Here is a 21,510-nt window from a genome sequence, read left to right as displayed (position 1 = left end):
ACTGCAGGTTTCAAATAGCAAATGACAAAAATGGGGGGATTTCTTGTTTCTTGCTATGTTGTAATGTGAGAGAAATTAACAAGTGGCCTACCAATGGCATGCACTGCTATAATAATCGATCTCCACAACAAGATGAACATGAATTGAGAGATCTATTATTGATAAGAGAAGATAAAAGACATGAAGAATCTATGAAAGAATGGACAGAATGGCTCCAAGTATTGCGGTACAATGGAAAAGGGTTAGGTCTAGTAAAAGTCAGTGATTAGCATCATACATATATTATATAACCCCTTACCTCAGACTATACAGTATATGTACCCTTTACCTTGGACGTTCGGGGTATAAAACGGATTTGGAATGGACAGAATGAATCCTGGTATAGGGGTACAATGGGAGAAGGTTGGGGCTGATTACCAGCAGATGTATCTCTTACCTCAGACTATGTACAGTATATGACTATATACTGTATACTCCTAACCTTGGACTATGCATATGCACCCCTTACCTCTGACGGTCAGGCTGGCGGTGGAGGTATGGTGGCCCACGGTGAAAGCGACTGTGGCCGAGTCGGCCTGGGTGACCCCCCTGAGGGTGAGGCTGTGCACCTTGCCTTGGCTGCGGATCAGATTCATTTCATTGTTCTGCAGAGGGACATCCGCAAGCTTCCACTGGACCTCCTTGGCATCCTCGTGGGACAGATGGCACTCAAAGTGAACGTCCTCCCCCTCGCGCACCGAGCAGCTGTTCAAGACCTTCACTATGGTCACCTCCAGCTCTGTTTTAAAAAGCCAGTTATGTGTTACTGCTTAGATGCGAATCTCACTCTAAGGGAGCACTAGTGTCTATATGGGTGTACATGGTTAGATTACAACAGAAAAAGGCACCTAACCATACACACTCAATACAATTACAATACAGAGACAACTGTCAAGACATAAGGTTGCTCCTGTCAAGACAGAAGAAGTGGAAGTGTGAGACAGATCATTGTCCTTAACAGCAGAGCACTCGGGTGGAATGGTTATGAAGGTAGAAGTGCAGAGGAAGGTGTGTGAAGGATATGAAAGACATAGGAAGCAGTAGGTGAATCAGGAAATGGATGAAGATCCCAACAAGCTTTACTTCTGTGCTCTTTAGGCCTTTGGTCCTCTAAAGCCTTGCGTGATATTAGTCTTGTGAGACTCAGGGTGGAAAGCGGTGGTAGGGATAGAGTGAATTAAAAGAGAGGTGCCATGATTCAAGAGGTGTGCAGAGAGAGAGAGTGGTTGAAAAGAATGTCAGAAGACAGTAGCAGACGTTCATCTTGTCCCCTACCCTGTACAGTGAGCATGGATGAGGTCTTCTGGTAACCCGTGTCACAGATATACTCCCCAGAGTCAGCCCCTTGTAGGTTATAGATGATAAGCTTCACTATGGCACCTTCCTGTTTCAGCTGATACTTGTTGTTAGACTCCAAGACCCTGTCGCCCCGGCTCCAAACAACGCTGGCCCCAGGATTTGTGATCTCACAGCGGAGGATGGCGATCTCACCTGCGTCCCACTCTAGATTCTGTAGTCGGGTTTTGAAGTAAACAGGCAGGGCTGTGGAAAGCAAGAGGGGGGGTAGGAACGATGTAGGTTGGGAGAGGTGAGATAGAGAAACTTTTAGAGGGCAGAATTGTGTCTCCAAACCACAAAATATGTATAAAACGTGGGAAAGTTTGATTTTCTTTCCCGACAGCATACACAGCTAAAACCATAAGAGTTTTCTTTCAGCCTACCCTTCACAGAAAGGTTTGCTGTGGTTTTCCGGTCGCCACTGTCACAAGTATAGCTGCCTGAGTCTTCAGGGTCTAAGCTGTGGATGACTAGTCTGGCGCTGTGTCCTTCCTGGACGATTTCATACTTGGCACAGGGGCAGAGACCCACCTCCCCCTTCGTCCATTCTACAGGGACTCCAGGTTTAGAGAGCTCACAATGCAGGGTAACACTGCCCCCTTCCTCAGCCTCCTGGCTCTGCAGATCTTTGGTGAATATGACTGGGAGAGCTGACAAATCAAAATCGCAAAATATTAATTATAAGCCTACACTTACATAATAAATGGTAGGCATTATTCCAACTGTTTTGTTGGATCACCTATTTTTACTAACTATTTATTGCATTTCAGTTAATACATGTGGTGCTTCAGATCAATTTATCATAAATCAAGGTGATATTTTCTGTGCTAGTGAAGAATTGGGCTGCAGTGAAAAGGTCATCATCCTACCATTGACTTTCAGGTATGCTGAGCTCTCTAGGTCTCCAGTGCTGCAGTGGTAGTTTCCTGTGTCTTCAGGTTTCAAATCACAGATTTGCAGTTTCACACTGCAATCTTCCTGCTTCATCTGGTACTTTTCTCCAGACTTTATAACCTGTGTTCCCTTCTTCCATTCTACAGGGAGCCCAGGTTTAGAGAGCTCACAGTGCAGGGTAACACTGCCCCCCTCCTCAACCTCCTGGCTCTCAAGATCGTGTTTGAATGTGGCTGGAAGAGCTAAGAAATAAAGGGTTAAAAATATCTTCATCCACTGTCACAATGCCTCAAAAAGAGATTGCAAATCCATATGGTGTTAGCATCTAGAAAACGATCCCACTGAGATGGTGTCTCTACGTGTGGTAAACACTTTCAATGACCATTAATGTAGGCACTCTTCTCTGGTTGGTGTCCATCCGTCCAGGCCAGCAGTTTAAACAAATATTTGAGTGTGTGACCCACCACCACATTGAAAGTGAGATTTGAACTACTCTGGGTTTACACATAACCAAGGTTATGTACAGGACTGCATGAACAATCCTGGTCTCTGCCTAAATTCAATATTTTGTACGCAGAATACACCTGGAATATTATGATCCAACTACAACAAGGAATCTACATCAAGGAGACTCCAGCAAGGTCAACAAAAGACAACCAAGTTAAGACCTATAGTAGATCCCCATTTAAGGGCAAGGAGACTTGTAATACATTACAACTGCAAGCTCCATGGCAGCATTATACAAGAATAGACTTCAAAAGAAAGCTCCTCTTTTCCCACCATGGGCTTCTACCACTGTCTTCTCCTCCTTTTCAGTCTCTGGTTTTGGCTGGACTGGAGAAACTGGTGTCTCCACAACTACAGTACAAACATGAACAATCTGTTGAATATATCTTCATTATAACATCAACTTTAAAATTGTGCACCTAAGCGAACCAGACGGAAGCAAACAAAGCCCAATGTCCACGGAGCTTCAAATCTTACCCATTCAAATGGCAACCATCATTGTAGCCTACTTCCTTTCCACTACCATTTAGAAGCATGGCAAAGTATGCAGACAAAACAATACTTGTAGCAAAATCTACTGAATATATTGTCATTAAAGAATGTACTTCGTCGAGGAAAGGATGAAAAGGACAGGAACTATATCAGATAGCCTAAAGTACAAGATGAATAACTTTTGCATTTCAAAAAATGCACATGCAAACCTGATGGAAGCAAACCATGTCCAAAGTCAATTCTTTTTAATCCCTTCATACAAACAATGACCAATGTACTGAACTTAAGAATGACAAACGAATCTCCTCTCTCTTTGGTCTCTTGCTTCTGAGGCTCTAGTTTAAGGGTGACTGCAGGAACTGGAGGTTTCTCTACTGTGGTACAGTAATACACTTGATAAGATCCTCAACACCTCTTAAGAGAACAGCCTGACAAACCAGCCGAAGCCACAAGATAAGGGAAGCTAGCTGAAGGGCTACAGAAAGACTATGTGACACAACTTGCCTTCAGAAAGAATATATCTACACTGTTCACCACATACAGTACAACTTGAATCAAGAGCAAAGATCCAAGCTTTCTGAGTCTACATTGAGAAACACAGTATGATGTGACAGACAATGCACAGGTAGGAGCTCAACAGACAACAGCCAGCTCATATTTTCCTACCAGAGGCTCCTACTACTGTCTTCATCTCTACTGTCTCCTTCCCGGGTTCCAGTTTGGGGGCGGCAGGAGGCTTCACGGCTATGACAAAACATCAAAGCCGGTATATGATTTAACTTCCCAATGTCATACAACAAAAAGTATTTAAACAGACAAACTGCCATTACATCCCTTTGAGTGAAGGGCAACCATCATACATGACACAGACTAATAAGGACCACACAAGATAAAGCAGAGACCCAAAAATGTGCCACACAATGTGAAAGCCACAAATTATGTCCAATTGAACGGATAAAGAGCAGTAGTATTTAAATTGATATGACAGACTTGCCAAAGGTATGAGCTTAACAGGCAAAAGATAGTTGATCTTCTCTACTACTGACTTATTTTCTACTGTCTCCTCCTGTGGCTCCAGTTTGAGGGCGGCAGGAGCAGCAGGCTTCTTGGCTGTAGCAAAACACCGAAATAACTACCCGTATATAATTTAACTTCATTGTCTGTCTAGTAAGCAGAAAGCTCAACCAAAAGCATGAACATGAATTCCCAACGTCATGCAACAGTCTTCAAAGAGAGAAACAGACAGTGACACAGACTGCCAATACATTGTCCTTCACTTGCAATGTAGGCTAAGACTAAACAGAAGAAGCTTACAGGACACACTAACAGGATCACAAGGTGAAGCAGAAACCCCAAAATTAGCCATACAATGCTAAAGCCATAAATGACGTTCGCTTGAACAAACTGACCAAAGAGCAGCAGTCCCAAAACAAAAAGTACCCACCCTGAGTGTCTGCAACAGTCTTATTTTCTACGGTCTCCTCCTTCTGGAGCTCCGGTTTGGGGGTGGCAGGAGCAGCAGGCTTAAAGGCTATAACAAAACACCAAAATGACTATAATCACCCCCAAAATTTGCCACAAAATACTAAAGCCACGAATGATGTTTGCTTGAAGTTGAACAGATAGGCCAAAGAGCAGCCGTATTTGAATTGATGTGACCGACTACCCACAGGTATGAGTTGAAAAGACAACAGATAGCTCATCTTTCCTACCAGGGGCTTCTACGATCTTCTTTTCTACAACAGGCTTAGAGACTATGACAAAACATCAAGATGACTACCAGAAAACACTGAGTAGAAAAAACATTAGGAACACCTTCCTAATATTGAGTTGGACCCCTTTTGCCCTCAGAACAACCTCAATTCGTCGAGGCGTGGACTCTACAAGGTATCGAAAGCGTCCCACAGGGATACTGGCCCATGTTGACTCCAATGCTTCCCACAGTTGTGTCAAGTTGACTGGATGTCTTTTAGGTGGTGGACCATTCTTGATACACAAGAGAAACTGTTGAGAGTTAAAAAAACAGGCAGCGTTGTAGTTGTTGAAACACTCAAACCGGTGCTCCTGGTACCTACTACCACAACCCGTTCTAAGTCATTTCCATATGTTGTCTTGCCCATTCACCCTCTGAATGGCACACAGACACAAAACATGCTCAGTTGTCGCAAGGCTTAAAAATCTCTTCAACCTGTCTCCTTCCCTTCATCTACACTGATTGAAGTGGATTTAACAGGTGACATCAATAAGGGATCATAGCTTTCACCTCGATTCACCTGGTCAGTCTATGTCATGGAAAGAGCAGGTGTCCTTAATGTTTTGGACAATCAGTGTATAACTGAACTTCATCAGTTGTCAAGAAAGCAGAAAACTCAATAACACGCGTGACAGCATGAACATGAATTCATATTACGTCATATAACTAAACATCTTTATAACAGACACACACTGCCATTAAAACTGAGGGAAAACCAAGCAAAAACATAATAGTATTACATTACTACATTATTACATATTTGTGTCAAGTAAGATAATACTGAGAGGATCACAAGTTGAAACACAGACCCCAAAAATGAGTCACACAGTGCTAAAGCCACAAAGGAACAGATGAACTACTGCTTGTTGGCCTATCTGACTGAAACTATTGACCAGATAAAACAACATAATTACATACAGCAACACCAGAATACAATTGATTTTTTAAATTGCTGTGACAGACAACAGATAGTTCATCTTTCCTACCAGAGGCTTCTACTACGGTCTTCTTCTCTAATGTCTCCTTCTGGGGATCCGTTTTGGGGGTGGCAGGAGCAATAGGGGTCGCTGGCTCCGAGACTATGACAAAACACCATAATAACTAAACATTCTTTAACTTTACTTCAACAAGTAACCAGAAATGTTATCTACTGTATTCTTTTCTACGGTCTCCTTCTGGGGCTCTGGTTTAGGGCCGGCAGGAACAGCAGGCTTCACAGATATAGCAGAAATCAGAATACCTCAATATTCTACAACTTCCAGAATGAGCTTAACAGAGAACATATCTTCTCTTTTCCTACCATGGGCTTCGACTACTGTCTTCCTTTCTACTGTCTCTTTCTGGGCCTCTTTGGTCTCCTGCTGCTTCTGGGTCTCCTGTTGTTTGTGAGTGACTGGAGGAGCTGGGGGTTTAAACATTTCACTTTAGATCCAACTCTGAGCTGAGTATGCTCACAAAAGCATGCCCTCAAAGGGAAGCAGAGAATCCAAAACAACGTCAGGCTGCTCAAAGCTAAGGTGACAATTGTGCACAGACAAGGTTTACATACACATACAAAACATAGTTGCAACCTGGTTAAGGGTTACTTCTTGACAGATTAACAACAAACTACATCTGGCTAATGAGAATGGTCAGTGCTAACCAGAATCCTCGGGACATCCCTATCCTAAACCTAAACCCTAAACCCTAACCCCTAGCCTTAACCATAACCATAACCCTTACCTAACCCTAACCTTAAACCTTACCTTAACCATTTTCAATTTCATCTTCAATGGTGTAGGGATGTTCCAAGGATCCCGGAGAGCACTGACCTAGGTAATACACTTGTGTTCCCCGTGGACCGGCTCATACATAAAGCATCCCCCATTCAGGCTGCAAAGGCATACTTTTCCTCCTTAACAAGCTTTAATGGTGAGCCACCCTTTGTATATTTGTACTGTCCTAATTTAACCACAAATTTACACCAACATTTTCTGATTTTCCGACAATTTAGGATGTTGCACACCACATTCAGCCAAGACATAGACACTATAGACATACCATAAAGACAGAGAATCAAGCAGTAAACCAAACTGTTACTCTCCTTGTCCTTCCCTACCTTCTTCCTTTTTGGCCTTCTCCTTCTGGGGCTCCTCCTGTTTGGGAGTTACTGGAGGAGCTGAATACTTCAGAGCTGCCGTAAAACATGCAACTTAGAATAGAAAACCTCATAACCAAACCTTTTATGACAAGACTGACCATAACAGAAAAACAGCCAACAGAGGGACGTATCATACAAACTGCCAACAAAGGATATACCACACAAGTCTCAAATAAATACATGATAACTGTGAACACCAGAAGCAATGAGACAAAGCCTTCCGAACATGTGGACTGACTGCAAACAGAATACAGAGACAAAGATGCCAGCTCAATTTCCTTTCTAAGCACAACAAACAGTGGCACAAGCAAACCACAAGAAACTTCAAGTACAGCGACATATGCACTGACTGTAAAAGGACAACGAATACTATCAGCATCATCACCGACATCATCAACAGGACCAAGAAGCAGGACAAACTGCGCAGATGACAAGTTAAAGCAGACAGAAAAACTGTTCTCCATATACGCTCCCCTTCCTACCGTGACCCAGTTTGGTCTCCTGCGTCAGAGGCTTTTGATAACCCTAACCCTAACTGTAACCTTGGAAAGCAGTTTCTTATCAACATATAGTTTGTTGATAGAATGACCATCTGTAGCACATCTACAGATAGAAAATCCGGACCATCCAAATATAGTTTTACCAAACATATTTAGTGACAAAGGCACATCTAAATGTATTATCTCTCTCCTACCCTTAATCTTGAGACTGGCTGTAGTCTTCTGTTCTCCACACACACAGCTGTAGTCTCCACTGTCCTCGGGTACTACTTTGCTGATCAGGAGCTCACTCACAGATTCTTTCTGCTTCATCTGGTACTTTTCTCCAGACTTCAGCACCTGTGTTCCCTTTCTCCATTCTACATGGACTCCAGGTTTAGAGAGCTCACAGTGCAGGGTAACACTGCCCCCTTCCTCAGCCTCCTGCCTCTGCAGTTTATATTTGAAGGTCACAGGTTGGGCTGAAAGTCATTCATGGTTTAGTTACGAATGACGACAGTTAACAACCAAAAACTAAAGTCATCCTCACATAGTCAATGGAACACACTCAAAGCAATAAATGGAACTAAACAGTACTAAAACATTTACATAAACAACAATATAACTCCTTGAATCAAAGCGATATAAACAACGATACACTGACGTAACACTGAAGCAAAGTATCCTTAGACACAAAGACAAAACACAGAGAGACAGACATAACATGGCATTTCACAAAACATGATGAAGTTAACCAACAAATGGACGTCATAATTGACAATTACAGAATACAGATATATTTAAAACCAAAAGTAATCTGCTTGACAATGCACTGAAATTCCATTTGAAATATTACCTACAATTGATCAGAACGTCGGAAGAACACAACAACTATACAGTACTGTAAATAGTTATAACATAGATCGTCCCCCTACCCTTAATCTTGAGACTGGCTGTAGTCTTCTGTTCTCCACACACACAGCTGTAGTCTCCACTGTCCTCGGGTACTACTTTGCTGATCAGGAGTTCACTCACAGATTCTTTCTGCTTCATCTGGTACTTTTCTCCAGACTTCAGCACTTGTGTTCCCTTCCTCCATTCTACATGGACTCCAGATTTAGAGAGCTCACAGTGCAGGGTAACACTGCCCCCTTCCTCAGCCTTCTGGCTCTCCAGCTTGTGTTTGAAGGTCACAGGTTGGGCTGGGGATTCAGATGAAACCATATAAAATATACTGAAAAACAATAACCACTGATATGAGGCAATCAGACATGAGTTCATCCTCTAAAATCATGAGAATGGCACAGTTCAGAAAGCAGATACTTGAATAATGAAACCAAACACAGAAACAGAGACAGAATGATCACCAGCACACAAAGACTAACAACATGATAATCAACACAATGAAGACAGACAGACTACAAAGATCAAGCTGGACAGAGACAGTTAAGACACAGAGACAGATAAGACACAGAGACAGATGAGACACAGAGTCAATAAAGACACAGAGACAGATGAGACACAGAGACAGATTAGACACAGAGACAGATAAGACACAGAGACAGATAAGACACAGACAGATGAGACACAGAGACAAATAAGACAGAGAAAGATGAGACACAGAGACAGATGAGACACAGAGACAAATAAGACACAGAGACAAATAAGACAGAGAAAGATAAGACAGAGACAGATGAGACACAGAAACAAATAAGACAGAGAAAGATGAGACACAGAGACAGTTAAGACAGATACAGATAAGACACAGTCAAATGAGACACAGAGACAGATAAGACACAGACAGATGAGGCACAGAGACAGATGAGACACAGAGACAGATGAGACATTGAGAGAGTAATACTAAAATGGGAACATTTCTCAGCTTAAGCACTAGATTTTCAGACAATTCAGAACTTCCTGCTGACAATGAATCATTAAATGTACAAAATTCATCAAAGCCAAGTTGACAACTACGCCAACTCAATACAAATCAGAGCCGTTATACCAAACCAACTTCTTTAAAATATTCTGCTGAATCACACTTGAAACTTTGATAACGACAGTGACAAAGACATTACAGAACATCTTCAGCGGAACATAAAGTAGCTATTTAATGACACCAATCTGCCCCCTACCCTTAATCTTGAGACTGGCTGTAGTCTTCTGTTCTCCACACACACAGCTGTAGTCTCCACTGTCCTCAGGTACTACTTTGCTGATCAGGAGCTCACTCACAGATTCTTTCTGCTTCATCTGGTACTTTTCTCCAGACTTCAGCACCTGTGTTCCCTTTCTCCATTCTACATGGACTCCAGGTTTAGAGAGCTCACAATGCAGGGTAACACTGCCCCCTTCCTCAGCCTTCTGGCTCGCCAGTTTGTGTTTGAATGTAACAGGTTGGGCTGTGGATTCAAATTAAACCATATAAAATACACTGAAACACAATAACCACTGATATGAGGCAATCAGACATGAGTTCATCCTCTAAAATCATGAGAATGGCACAGTTCAGAAAGCAGATACTTGAATAATGAAACCAAACACAGAAACAGAGACAGAATGATCACCAGCACACAAAGACTAACAACATGATAATCAACACAATGAAGACAGACAGACTACAAAGATCAAGCTGGACAGTGACAGTTAAGACACAGAGACAGATAAGACACATAGACAGACAAGACACAGAGACAGGTGAGGCAGAGACAAATAAGACAGAGAAAGATGAGACACAGAGACAGTTAAGACACAGAGACAGATAAGACACAGAGACAGATGAGACACAGAGACAGTTAAGACACAGAGACAAATAAGACAGAGAGACAGATGAGACACAGAGACAGTTAAGACACAGAGACAAATAAGACACAGAGACAGATGAGACACAGAGACAGTTAAGACACAGAGACAAATAAGACACAGAGACAGTTAAGACACAGAGACAAATAAGACAGAGAGACAGATGAGACACAGAGACAGTTAAGACACAGAGACAAATAAGACACAGAGACAGATGAGACACAGAGACAGTTAAGACACAGAGACAAATAAGACAGAGAAAGATGAGACACAGAGACAGATGAGACACAGAGACAGATGAGACACAGACAGATGAGACACAGAGACAGATGAGACACAGACAGATGAGACACAGAGACAGATGAGACACAGAGACAGATGAGACATTGAGAGAGTAATACTAAAATGGGAACATTTCTCAGCTTAAGCACTAGATTTTCAGACAATTCAGAACTTCCTGCTGACAATGAATCATTAAATGTACAAAATTCATCAAAGCCAAGTTGACAACTACGCCAACTCAACACAAATCATAGCCGTTATACCAAACCAACTTCTTTAAAATATTCTGCTGAATCACACTTGAAACTTTGATAACGACAGTGACAAAGACATTACAGAACATCTTCAGCGGAACATAAAGTAGCTATTTAATGACACCAATCTGCCCCCTACCCTTAATCTTGAGACTGGCTGTAGTCTTCTGTTCTCCACACACACAGCTGTAGTCTCCACTGTCCTCGGGTACTACTTTGCTGATCAGGAGTTCACTCACAGATTCTTTCTGCTTCATCTGGTACTTTTCTCCAGACTTCAGCACCTGTGTTCCCTTTCTCCATTCTACATGGACTCCAGGTTTAGAGAGCTCACAGTGCAGGGTAACACTGCCCCCTTCCTCAGCCTCCTGGCTCGCCAGTTTGTGTTTGAAGGTCACAGGTAACGCTGACAAACAATTGATTTAAATATGAAATTATTCTGTATATACAGTCCACTAACTACACACATTTTTGCTTCCAACACATGAACTTACACATATCAATTAAGACTGACTGACTCCTTGTAAACAAGATCTCCCCAACATTCCCATTGACCAAGAACATGTACCCATACCATTGACATTTATAGTCGCTGTGGTCCTCTGATCTCCACACTCACAGGAGTACTCTCCACTGTCTTCAACCTTCAGATGTTTTATCTGAAGCTCACAGCAGGCATCTTTTTGCTTAATCTCATATTTGTTTCCAGCTTTGAGATTCTCAGTGCCTTTCTTCCACTGAACCTTGGCTCCAGGTTTGGCTAACACACAGCAGAGAGTAGCATTCTCTCCTTCCGTGGCCTGCTGGTTCTTCAGCTTCTGTTTAAAGTTGGCAGGCAAGGCTGGAAAAAGACGAACATGCCCAACTTCATTAAAAAGTAGGCTAAATCATTTTCTTTGCAATCTTCAGTTGTAATTGAAGGGCATAAGAATCAATATTGTGGAGAAGAATGGGTAGTGGACAATGATTCCGATGCTTTTATTGCTGTCCTTTGGAACCTAAATATGATTCCAATGATTGGGTTGTTCAATGAAACAGATGACTTGTTAACTGAAGATAGTTATCAAACCAGTACATGGAATGAACATGGTGTTCACAACTGGTCACCACCACAAAATGAAATCCTTCCAAAGTGCACAAAGGATCAGCAGCATACAGAGAAATACATTTGTGGAGCTTTTGTATCACTTATGCAGCATAACTTTGCATTGAGGCACACATCTGTACATGAACAATATTCAGAATAGTTTCAAGATAGGAATAATGTCTTAGTTCATGACCCTGCAGTATTTTCCAAGACACAATAGAAACATTGTCCAAACCTTTGAAGTAAAACTGAGCCTACATGGTAAAAAAATAAGCTGTTCTTGCCATAATATGGACTTGGTCTTTTACCAAATAGGTCTATCTTCTGTATACTACCCCTTCCTTGTCATATCACAACTGACTGGCTCAATTGCATTAAGAAGTAAAGAAATTCCACAAATGAACAAGGCACACCTGTTAATTGAAATGCATTCCAGGTGACTACCTCATGAAGCTGGTTGAGATAATGCCAAGAGTTTGTAAATCTGTCATCAAGGCAAAGGGTAGCTACTTTGAAGAATATCAAATATAAAATATATTTTGATTTGTTCAACACTTTTTTTTGGTTACATCATGATTCCATATGTGTTATATTATAGTTTTGATGTCTTCACTATTATTATACAATATAGAAAATAGTACAAATAAAGAAAAACTTTAAATGAGTAGGTGTGTCGAAACTTTTGACTGGTATTGTACTGTATATATTTTTTTTACATAGACATTTGTTAACTGTCTAGGTAGAGTGAGCAAATAAACTGGACAACTAAGAATCTACGGATCAGGGATGCCTCTATTCATCAAGTATGCATCCTTTAAGAATCAAATCTTTCGGTCTTTATTCTTTTACCTGCATCATGGATTCAAATACATCATGCACTTCCCATGAGGATTGGAGACCCAAAGACGAGAGTATGATTAAAACCTCTCTGGGATATGTGGGACGCTAGTGCAGAGCGCCAAATTCAAATAAAATACTATAAAAATTTAACTTTCATGAAATCACACATGCAATACACCAAATTAAAGCTACACTTGTTGTAAATCCAGCCAACGTGTCAGATTTCAAAAAGGCTTTATGGCAAAAGCAAATGATGCTATTATCTGAGGACAGCACCCCAGCAAACAAACACAGACAATCATATTTCAACCCTCCAGGCGCGACACAAAATGCAGAAATAAAGATATAATTCATGCCTTACCTTTGACGAGCTTCTTCTGTTGGCACTCCAATATGTCCCATAAACATCACAAAGGGTCCTTTTGTTCGATTAATTCAGTCGATATATATCCAAAATGTCAATTTATTTGGAGCGTTTGATCCAGAAAAACACAGGTTCTAACTCGCACAAATTGGCTACAAAATGTCTCATAAGTTACCTGTAAGCTTTGTCCAAACATTTCAAACGACTTTCCTAATACAACTTTAGGTATTTTTTAACGTAAATAATCGATCAAATTTAAGACGGAATTAACTGTGTTCAATACCGGAGGAAAAAAAAGTGGAGCGTGCTTTTCAGGTCAGGCGCCTGTATCAAAGAGTACACTTCTCTCTACCCTCGTTCTGAACAGTGCTACTTCTTCATTTCTCAAAGGAAAAACCTCAACCAATTCCCAAAGACTGTTGACATCCAGTGGAAGCAATAGGAACTGCAAGAAACTCCCTTAGAAATCTGGATTCCCAATGAAAACTCATTGAAAAGAGACTGACCTCAAAAAAAAAAATCTGAATGGTTTGTCCTCGGGGTTTCACCCACCAAATAAGTTCTGTTATACTCACAGACATGATTCAAACAGTTTTAGAAACTTCAGAGTGTTTCCCATCCAGATCTACTAATAATATGCATATCTTAGCTTCTGGGCCTGAGTAGCAGACAGTTTACTTTGGACATGCTTTTCACCTGGATGTGAAAATACTGCCCCCTATCCCAAAGAAGTTTTAACAAGACCAACGCAGGCCGATACAGAATGGTTGACTGAGATCGAAGACACCAGCGGTGGTCACTTATGAAATTTGATAAATTGTGAATTTCACAATGCACACTGCAACGACGAGTCTAGATGAACGTTAAAAGTCAAGCAAGTATCATTTCCTTTTCAGAGAAACTGAAAAAGAGGGCAAATGCAGTGATGCACTTCCATCTCTGTTATCTACTGGAGCTGTAGACCTATAATAGATATAGATACAGTATTATGGGGGAGAGGTGGATTGTTATGAGGGTTCCCAGCCCCCTCTAGCTCACATATAATTTGAACCATGGACCCGGCCATGGGAGTTACCTTTGATCATTAGCGAAGCGTACACTCTCTTATCCCCAACCACCACAGAGATTGCGCCTGAATCCATAGGGGTCAGCTCCCTCATGGTGAGGGAGTGGAAACCCCCTGAGGTACCTGGATCTCTTTGAGGGGGATGGGCTGCAGGGGTTTGGTCTAGACACCACCGCACCTGATGGGTCAGGTCAGGCGGGCTTACAAGGCACCTAAACATGGCAGAGTCCCCCTCAAAACACTCAACGTCCTGGGGTGACTCTACTATGAGCACTGTCTGACCTGGATGGAACACATCCAGGTCAAATGCTGCTCTGAGCATAATGTATTTCTTGTCCACCAACCAGCATGGGAATAGACAGTAAGAAGGAATGATCTCCCAAATGTTTAAAAATGAAGCAAAGCAAAGGGACATGAATTACGCTCAGTCAATACTGTTGCATCGTATGAATGTTGTAATAATCGGCATGTCTGCTCAAGAAGACAAGCAGGGGAGTCAATCTTACTAGATGTCACAATGTCAGCTCTGACACACCCCAACCAAACTATGACTCATATGACCTCAAGTAATATTCAAGTTCTGACCTTTAAACGTTGGCAGAGGTCAATCACATCACTCACAAAACATTTTCAGGAAAGAATCCAAATTCTCAACATGAATTCAAAGCTCTGTGCCCTGCAATGCACAGCAGTCAGCACGTCAGCAAAGCTATTTCATTTACAGCTGGTGTAATTACTAAATAAAAAAGTTATGAACATATTAATGTGCAACACCATAATTTCAGACAAAGACACATATATAGGCCAAGGTCTTACCTTTGACTGTCACCTTAGCCGTCATCTTGGCGGTGCCCACGTCACAGGTGTAAGTTCCGCTGTCTTTCTCCTCCAGCTGTTTAATGGTAAGTGTGAGAACGGTCTCCTTTTGGGTCATCTCGCAGCGTCCCCCGGCCTTCAGCTCTATGCCTCTCTTGGACCAGGTGGCCTTGGAGGCAGGCTGGGCCGTCTCACACTGTAGGGTCACTGAACCCTTTTCTTCTGCCTCACTGTCCTTCAGCTCCTTGGTGAACTTGTGGACTGGCTCTGAGGAAAGGGACATTCCGGTAGGAGCACAGCAGAAGGCATTGAGGTAGGAGAGGCAGCGCTATTATTTAGTGTTATTTAGCATTAAAAAGGAGTCATAGTTGAAAAGTGGTAGTTCACGGTCAATGATACCTGAATATCCAGTAAACAAGAACCGTTAAACAACTGAAGGTGTCTGTGAAAGGAACTTGTCAGACTTACCTTTGATCACCAGCTTGGCCTTGGTAGTGGCTCCTCCGATGACCTCACAACTATATTCTCCAGAGTCCTGGACAGTGACGCTGCGGACAGTCAACTTCATGACCCTCTCCTCTTTGCTGATGTTATACTTCTCACTCTTCCTGATGTCCTTCCCATCCTTGGCCCACTGGACGGTGGTGCTGGTCTGTGTGACCTCACAGGTAAACACAGCATCCTCTCCCGAGACAACGCTGACGCTCTGCAGCTCCCGTGACACAGATTGGGCTTTGCCTGAAATAAAGGACATTTATATTACCTTTGTTTTAATTCTGAGGATGGCTCAATTCCCTTTCCAGAAACAAGCTCAGAAATTGGTTAATTTTATTAATTTCTCCCAATGGTCTACATATCCAATTTAAAATGATAACCTCAGGGATCAGTTGATCGACGTTTCAAAACAATGAATGCTAAAAGCCCTGCAGATTGATGTTAGAGCCTCAACTGGTACAGATGTCTGACCTTCAACAGCTAGGGTAGTCTTGGATTTCAGGTTCTTGATGTTGAAAACCAACTCACCAGTATCGGCTGGTGTCACATCCTTGATAACCAGCATGTGTTTGCAACTTGTACTGGAGACCTGGAAGCGTCCTCCATTTGCCACAGTCTGGCCATTCAAGGTCCAGGCACACTCGTCAGTGCTCTCCCATGATAGAATACACTGAAAGCTACATGTCTCTCCCTCCATCGCCTCCACAGACTTCAACTGCTTGGTGATACCTGTGCTCAGGTCTACGTAAAGGGTGGGGGGAGGATCTTTGTTTCAAGGACCTGATGACAAAATTGCTGTAGAGGCTTCAGCGCACTATACTCATTTGTTTGCAAGTTATGCTGCTTCGTCAAACACACCTCTCACAGTGACCTTTGACATGGAAAGCTCAGTTCCCAGGTCACATCTGTAATCACATGCGTCTTCCTTGGTAACGGCTTTGATGATCAGACCCCGGCTTTGACGTACTTAGGCCCAGCGGTCAGGACCGTACCATCTTTCCTCCAGGAGGGGGGGGGGCCCTGGGCTTGGATGCCTCACACATCAGGGTGATCATACCTTTCACTTCTCCTACCACGTCATCCAGAGACTTGAGGAACACTGCACGCTTTTCTGGAGGAATCCAAATGGAGAGCATCCCCACATCCACCAGTCAAAGACGTTTAACATATTCTTTAGTCCCACTTCTACACTACAATATTTTGACTTGGAATCAGACTAGGTCACGAGTCCTTACCTTTGACCTTTAGGGTCACAGCCTCCTTGACCTCCCTGACCTTGAAGGTGATGGTGCCCCTTTCCTCAGGTGCAAGGTTCTTGAGTGTGAGCGTGTGCATTTTGACCACCTGAGTGATGGTGTTGACTTCGTTTGAGAAGGGTACTTTGTCATTGAGCAGCCAATGCACCTCCTCATCAGCGTAGTTGATCTCACAGGTGAACACTGCATCACTGTCCTCATCTACCTCAGTGTCCGCCAGGTGCTTGGTGATCACTTTCCGAACTGCGATAAACCACAGCACACATCATCATTGTACCATGGATTTGGTTTAAATTAAGAGGATGGAATCATCAGCAAAGCAAATAGCATTGAAGTCAAATCAACACCAAAAACCAATACAAAACATACACTCTACAGTGAGAGTGGCTTTGGTCTCGGCAGCAGTCGACTGACAGCGGTACTCCCCAGTGTCTTCCTCAGTCAGCTTCTGTATGGTCCGCTTAGCCCGCACAGCGTCCTGTTTCAGGCTGTACTTGTCTGATGTCGCCAGGAGGGTTTGGCCTTTGGAACAGCTCACCTCTTTGGGTGCGGTGGAGAACTTGGAGCTCAGCGTGGCTGAGCCCTTCTCTTTGGTTGTCACATCCTTAATGGGCTCTACAACCTCAAGAGGGCGCTCTGTAGTCGAGACAATAAGACGTGCAAACAGCTCTGATCATAGGCAAGTCATGTAACATGGTCCTAACCCAGTTTTGATTGTAATCTAGTTGTAACAACGTCATTTCAGCCAGTTATACCCACTGGGAATATGGTGCTCTGTGTGAGGAGAAGCCTCTGACCTTTGACAGTGACCTGGGCCACAGACTTGCTCTTGCTCTTGCCAGCACTGAACTGGACAGGTCCTGTCATGGAGGCCTTGGTCTTCTTGAAGGTGAGACGGTGCATGGAGCCCTCCTTCTCCAAGTCAGCAATGTCCTGCATGGCCACACCATTCAGGATCCACTTGGGGTGCTTGACTGAGTTGATGTTTATCTCCACCTCAAAGAAGGCAGCAAAGGGCTCGGTCACATCCACTGCACTTAGCTCCCGTACGATGCTGATGGCCTGCTCTAGAGGGACCATAGATACCGAGAGTATAGGTCTAACTTGAGACAGAAGCACTCTTAATTACACTCTTCAGGGATATTATAAGAGTGCTATTTCCATTAATTCACTCACTGACGGGTAATCCTGTGTCCTGAAGTAATCATACGTGCTAAAAGAGATTGAAAGTGTATTTTTTTAAAGTCACATCAACCTTTATAAAAATACACTTTAAAGAAAATTCCTAGAAGTTTACAATAGACAATGTCCTGATTTTCATCCCGTTACCTTCCACAACAAGTTTACAGGATGTCTTGTCGACGATGGCGTTGCAGGTGTAATTATCCTCGTCATCCGAGCCCACGTCATTGATAGTGAGTTTGCGGTATATACTCTTGCTGCTAATCTCGTGCTTCTTGCTGGGCTTGGTCTCCTTCTTGTTCTTGTACCACTTGACCTTGGCGCTTGCCCGAGACATTTGACATTCCAGGAACCCATGGTGTGTATGCATGGCTAACTTATCCCTGAGCTTCTTCACAAACTGGACAGGGAGCTCTACAGTAACAATAACAACCGTATCAATACAAGGAAGCCATACTAAGCAGTTCCACAGTAGCATATAAGAACTCTATCATACATCAAAGCTGTAAGCAGCACTAAAATAATACAGTCTACAAAGAAAAGAAAGTACTTGATGGGCCATGGCAATACCAAAGAAGCCTATAAGCCTATGCAGAAACCCTTCGTAAGCATATCTGATCTATTTACTGTACAGTTGCTTCCAGCATACACTACAAGACAAAACGTTTGTGGACACCTGCTAACCAAACATCTCATTCCAAAATCATGGGCATTAATATGGAGATGGTCCCTCCTTTACTGCTATATCAGCCTTCACTCTTCTGGGAAGGCTTTCCACTAGATGTTGGAACATTGCTGAGGGGACTTCCTTTCAGCCACAAGAGCATTAGTGAGGTCGGGCACTGATGTTGGGTGATTAGGCCTGGCTCGCAGTCTGCATACCAATTCCAATTCATCCCAAAGGTCTTCGATGGGGTTAAGGTCAGGGCTCTGTGCAGGCCAGTCAAGTTCTTCCACGCCAATCTCAACAAACCATTTCTGTGTGGACCTCGCTTTGTGCACGGGGGCATTTTCATGCTGAATCAGGAAAGGGCCTTCCCCAAACTGTTGCCACAAAGTTGGAAGCACAGAATTGTCTAGAATGTCATTGTAAAATGGCCCTTCAATGGAACTAAGGGGCCTAGCCCGAACCATGAAAAACAGCCCCAGACCATTATTCATTATTATTTAAGAATGTAGTGAAGTAAAAGTAGTCAAAAATATAAATTAAAAAGTAAAGTACCGGTACCCCAAAAAACTAAAGTAGTTTTACGTAAGTACAGTCATGGGCAAAAGTTTTGAGAATGACACAAACATTAATTTTCACAAAGTCTGCTGCCTCAGTGTCTTTAGAAAAATTTGTCAGATGTTACTATGGAATACTGAAGTATAATTACAAGCATTTCATAAGTATCAAAGGCTTTTATTGACAATAACATGAAGTTGATGCAAAGAGTCAATTTTTGCAGTGTTAACCCTTCTTTTTCAAGACCTCTGCAATCCACCCTGGCATGCTGTCAATTAACTTCTGGGCCACATCTTAACTGATGGCTGCCCATTCTTGCATAATCAATGCTTGGAGTTTGGCAGAATTTGTGGGTTTTTGTTTGTCCACCCGCCTCTTGAGGATTGACCACAAGTTCTCAATGGGATTAAGGTCTGTGGATTTTCCTGGCCATGGACCCAAAATATCGATGTTTTGTTCCCCGAGCCACTTAGTTATCACTTTTGCCTTATGGCAAGGTGTTCCATCATGCTGGAAAAGGCATTGTTCGTCAACAAACTGTTCCTGGATGGTTGGGAGGATGTGTTGGTACCATTCTTTATTCATGGCTGTGTTCTAAGGCAAAATTGTTAGTGAGCCCACTCCCTTGGCTGAGAAGCAACCCCACACATGAATGGTCTCAGGATGCTTTACTGTTGGCATGACACAGGACTGATGGTAGCGCTCACCTTGTCTTCACCGGATAAGCTTTTTTCCGGATGCCTCAAACAATCGGAAAGAGTATTTATCAGAGAAAATGACTTTACCCCAGTCCTCAGCAGTCCAATCCCTGTACCTTTTGCAGAATATCAGTTTGTCCCTGATGTTTTTCCTGGAGAGAAGTGGCTTCTTTGCTGCCCTTCTTGACACTAGGCCATCCTCCAAAAGTCTTCGCCTCACTGTGCGTGCAGATGTACTCACACCTGCCTGCTGCCATTCCTGAGCAAGCTCTGTACTGGTGGTGGCCCGATCCCGCAGCTGAATCAACTTTAGGAGACAGTCCTGGCGCTTGCTGGACTTTCTTAGGTGCCCTGAAGCCTTCTTCACAACAATTGAACCGCTCTCTTTGAAGTTCTTGATGATCCAATAAATGGTTGATTTAGGTGCAATCTTACTGGCAGCAATATCCTTGCCTGTGAAGCCCTTTTTGTGCAAGGCAATGATGACGGCACATGTTTCCTTGCAGGTAACCATGGTTGACAGAGGAAGAACAATGATTCCAAGCACCACCCTCTTTTTGAAGCTTCCAGTCTGTTATTCGAACTTAATCAGCATGACAGAGTGATCTCCAGCCTTGTCCTCATCAACACTCACACCTGTGTTAACGAGAGAATCACTGACATGATGTCAGCTGGTCCTTTTGTGGCAGGGCTGAAATGCAGTGGAAATGTTTTTTGGGGATTCAGTTCATTTGCATGGCAAAGAGGGACTTTGCAATTAATTGCAATTCATCTGATCACTCTTCATAACATTCTGGAGTACATGCAAATTGCCATCATACAAACTGAGTCAGCAGACTTTGTGAAAATTAATATTTGTGTCATTCTCAAAACCTTTGGCCGCAACTGTACTTTACAGCACTGGCTTTTTTTACTGCCTTTTTTACAGAACAGCAAACTCCCTAAATTGAGATGGAAACACTAAAAGAGCCATGTCCCCTGAATCTCATCATAGGAAAAATCTTGAAATAACTTCAAGGAGCTCTGAAATATGTCCAATCCTTCATTGGAGTAAAACGTTATAATAATCGCCCTGATGCATCAGCAGCCTACACACATTTGGACAGACTTATATTTTTACATTTGACATTTGAGTCATTTAGCACACGCTCTTATCCAGATTTACTTACAGTTTACTTACAGCTATCTTTAGATAGCTAGATGAGACAACCAAATATCACAGTCATCGTAAATACATTTTCCCTCAAATAAAATTTTCTTCAAATATATTTTTTGTACCAACTTTGTCCCAATCTACAGGATCTCAAAGTGGACTTAAGTCTAATTAAGTGGGTCATTGACTTTCTCCTCAATAGGGGTCAGTAAGCCAAAGAAAACATCTCCCTGTGCAATTCATTTCCACGGGCTATCCCAAGGAACAGGGATTTCTCCTGTGCTGTCCTCCATCTACTCCAACGTCTTGAGGGGCTCGGATAGTCACTGCATGACCTTTTCACTCCTG

General features: G+C 42.7%; 1 protein-coding gene across 1 annotated transcript in view; it reads right to left on the bottom strand.

Annotated features, from left to right (window-relative positions):
• LOC112259617 (obscurin-like) overlaps positions 1-21,510 on the bottom strand; it is a 98,825-nt gene that overhangs the window by 42,876 nt on the left and 34,439 nt on the right. Inside the window, exons 26-41 of the mRNA XM_042328845.1 lie at positions 15,622-15,891; positions 15,154-15,420; positions 11,555-11,821; positions 11,120-11,386; positions 9,778-10,044; positions 8,578-8,844; positions 7,858-8,124; positions 7,122-7,196; positions 6,324-6,425; positions 6,010-6,102; positions 4,715-4,801; positions 3,937-4,014; positions 2,247-2,513; positions 1,761-2,027; positions 1,315-1,581; positions 509-778 (exon numbers count right to left, since the gene is read on the bottom strand). Of these exons, the coding sequence (XP_042184779.1) occupies positions 509-778; positions 1,315-1,581; positions 1,761-2,027; positions 2,247-2,513; positions 3,937-4,014; positions 4,715-4,801; positions 6,010-6,102; positions 6,324-6,425; positions 7,122-7,196; positions 7,858-8,124; positions 8,578-8,844; positions 9,778-10,044; positions 11,120-11,386; positions 11,555-11,821; positions 15,154-15,420; positions 15,622-15,891 (3,378 nt within the window). The remainder of the gene's footprint in view (positions 1-508; positions 779-1,314; positions 1,582-1,760; positions 2,028-2,246; positions 2,514-3,936; positions 4,015-4,714; positions 4,802-6,009; positions 6,103-6,323; positions 6,426-7,121; positions 7,197-7,857; positions 8,125-8,577; positions 8,845-9,777; positions 10,045-11,119; positions 11,387-11,554; positions 11,822-15,153; positions 15,421-15,621; positions 15,892-21,510) is intronic.

Source organism: Oncorhynchus tshawytscha, linkage group LG10 (genome assembly GCF_018296145.1).
Source record: "Oncorhynchus tshawytscha isolate Ot180627B linkage group LG10, Otsh_v2.0, whole genome shotgun sequence".
Lineage (NCBI taxonomy): Eukaryota > Metazoa > Chordata > Actinopteri > Salmoniformes > Salmonidae > Oncorhynchus > Oncorhynchus tshawytscha.
Note: the sequence above shows the minus strand (reverse complement) of the source record. Positions and strands in the feature narration are given on the sequence as shown.